Here is a 1,396-nt window from a genome sequence, read left to right on the forward strand (position 1 = left end):
CGCAGCAGAAGGTATCCGCTGCAGCGACTGCAGCGCCTCCAACGATATCAACAGCTGGGGGAGAGTGTAGCTATGGGCATGCTGCAGCACAAACCATAAACCCTAATTCGTAAACCCTAATAAAAAATAGTGTTTAGGGTTTAGGGTTATTTATGCTATATTAATAATATAACATGAATAGCCTCAAATCTTAAACCCTGAACCCTAAACCCTAAACCCTAAACCCTAATCCCTACCCGTCTTATTTGTTCTTGTAGCGCTAGGAGCATCTGTTGATGGCGTTCATTAGGCCCTTTCCATCCTGGTGCTCCTGCTGCTGCTGCTGCTGCTGTTGCTGCAGCAATGCTGCAGAGCTCTGCGGGGGTGAATGCTTCAGCAGCATCCGCAGCAGCAACAGCAAATGCATTCCAGAAGGCCCTATCAGCAGTAGCAGCAGCAGCAGCAGAAGAGTTGCGAAGAACAGTCGCTAGCTCTTCTCGCCACAGTGTCTGTGCACCTGCTGGTGCTGCTGCTGCTGCGTCGATGCAGCCACGGGGCTGCATGCGCGCAGCAGCAGCAGCAACACGAGCTACAGAGGGAAGCATCTGCGGCCTCAGCCGCAGCAGCCGCTCTATTGCTGCCTGCCGCTTCTGATTTGCTCCCCTCAGCCTTGTGCGGCCTGGGGGTGCTGAACCCGCATCAGTTGCTGCTGTTGCTACAGGGGTGGCCGCGTGGGCAGCAGCAGCAGCAACGAAAGAAAGATAAAACGAAGAAGAATATACACCATCAAGCGCTCGGGGATCAGCAGCAACGTTTGCTGCTGCTGTTGCTGTTGCTGCTGCTGCTGTTGTTGTTGCTGCTCGACCTGCAGAAGACATGCGTGCCTTCCCTCCCTTCCTCTTACCAGCCCCCTGCTGCTGTTTCTGTGGCTGTTGCTGCTGCTGCTGTAGCCTTTGATCGCGTTCTGCAGCAGCCGCAATAGCAGCTGCTGCTGCTGCTTGCTGCCATATATGTCTGATGGATATTCCCTGGGAGACGTTTCCTTTTTGTTGCCGATGAAGCGCAAAGGAACCTAAAACAACATTATCTGTTTTGGTGCAGAGGTACGCAGAGTGTAGTGGTGCAGCCCCTCCAGGCCGCAGGTGTACAGACACCGCAGAATAGGATGGAAGGACCATACCTAAAGATGCAGAAGGAGGAGAAGCAGCAGATGCTGCTGCTGCTGCTGCTGACAAGAAAGCCTCATGGTTCAAATATCTCCTTGCATGCAGCAAAGGCCCAGAAATATAGTTGAGGGGCCCTCCGGCGGAAGGCGATGAGGAAGGCACTTTGTACATGGTGTATACATTAGTGTGGGTTTATTCATGCATATATATATATATATATATATATATATATATATAGGTTAGTATGGGTG

The 1,396-nt window shown here is 51.7% G+C and overlaps 1 protein-coding gene across 1 annotated transcript in view; it reads right to left on the reverse strand.

The window, feature by feature from the left end:
* The window catches only part of EMH_0001810 (uncharacterized protein), a gene marked incomplete at both ends in the record, with an annotated part of 5,303 nt that extends 4,146 nt beyond the window's left edge, over positions 1–1,157 (reverse strand). Inside the window, 2 exon segments of the mRNA XM_013495726.1 lie at positions 1–81; positions 237–1,157. Of these exon segments, the coding sequence (XP_013351180.1) occupies positions 1–81; positions 237–1,157 (1,002 nt within the window).
* Between the last annotated feature and the right edge of the window lie 239 nt (positions 1,158–1,396).

Source organism: Eimeria mitis, genomic scaffold, assembly GCF_000499745.2.
Source record: "Eimeria mitis Houghton genomic scaffold, Emh_scaff172, whole genome shotgun sequence".
In the NCBI taxonomy this organism is placed as follows: Eukaryota; Apicomplexa; class Conoidasida; order Eucoccidiorida; family Eimeriidae; genus Eimeria; species Eimeria mitis.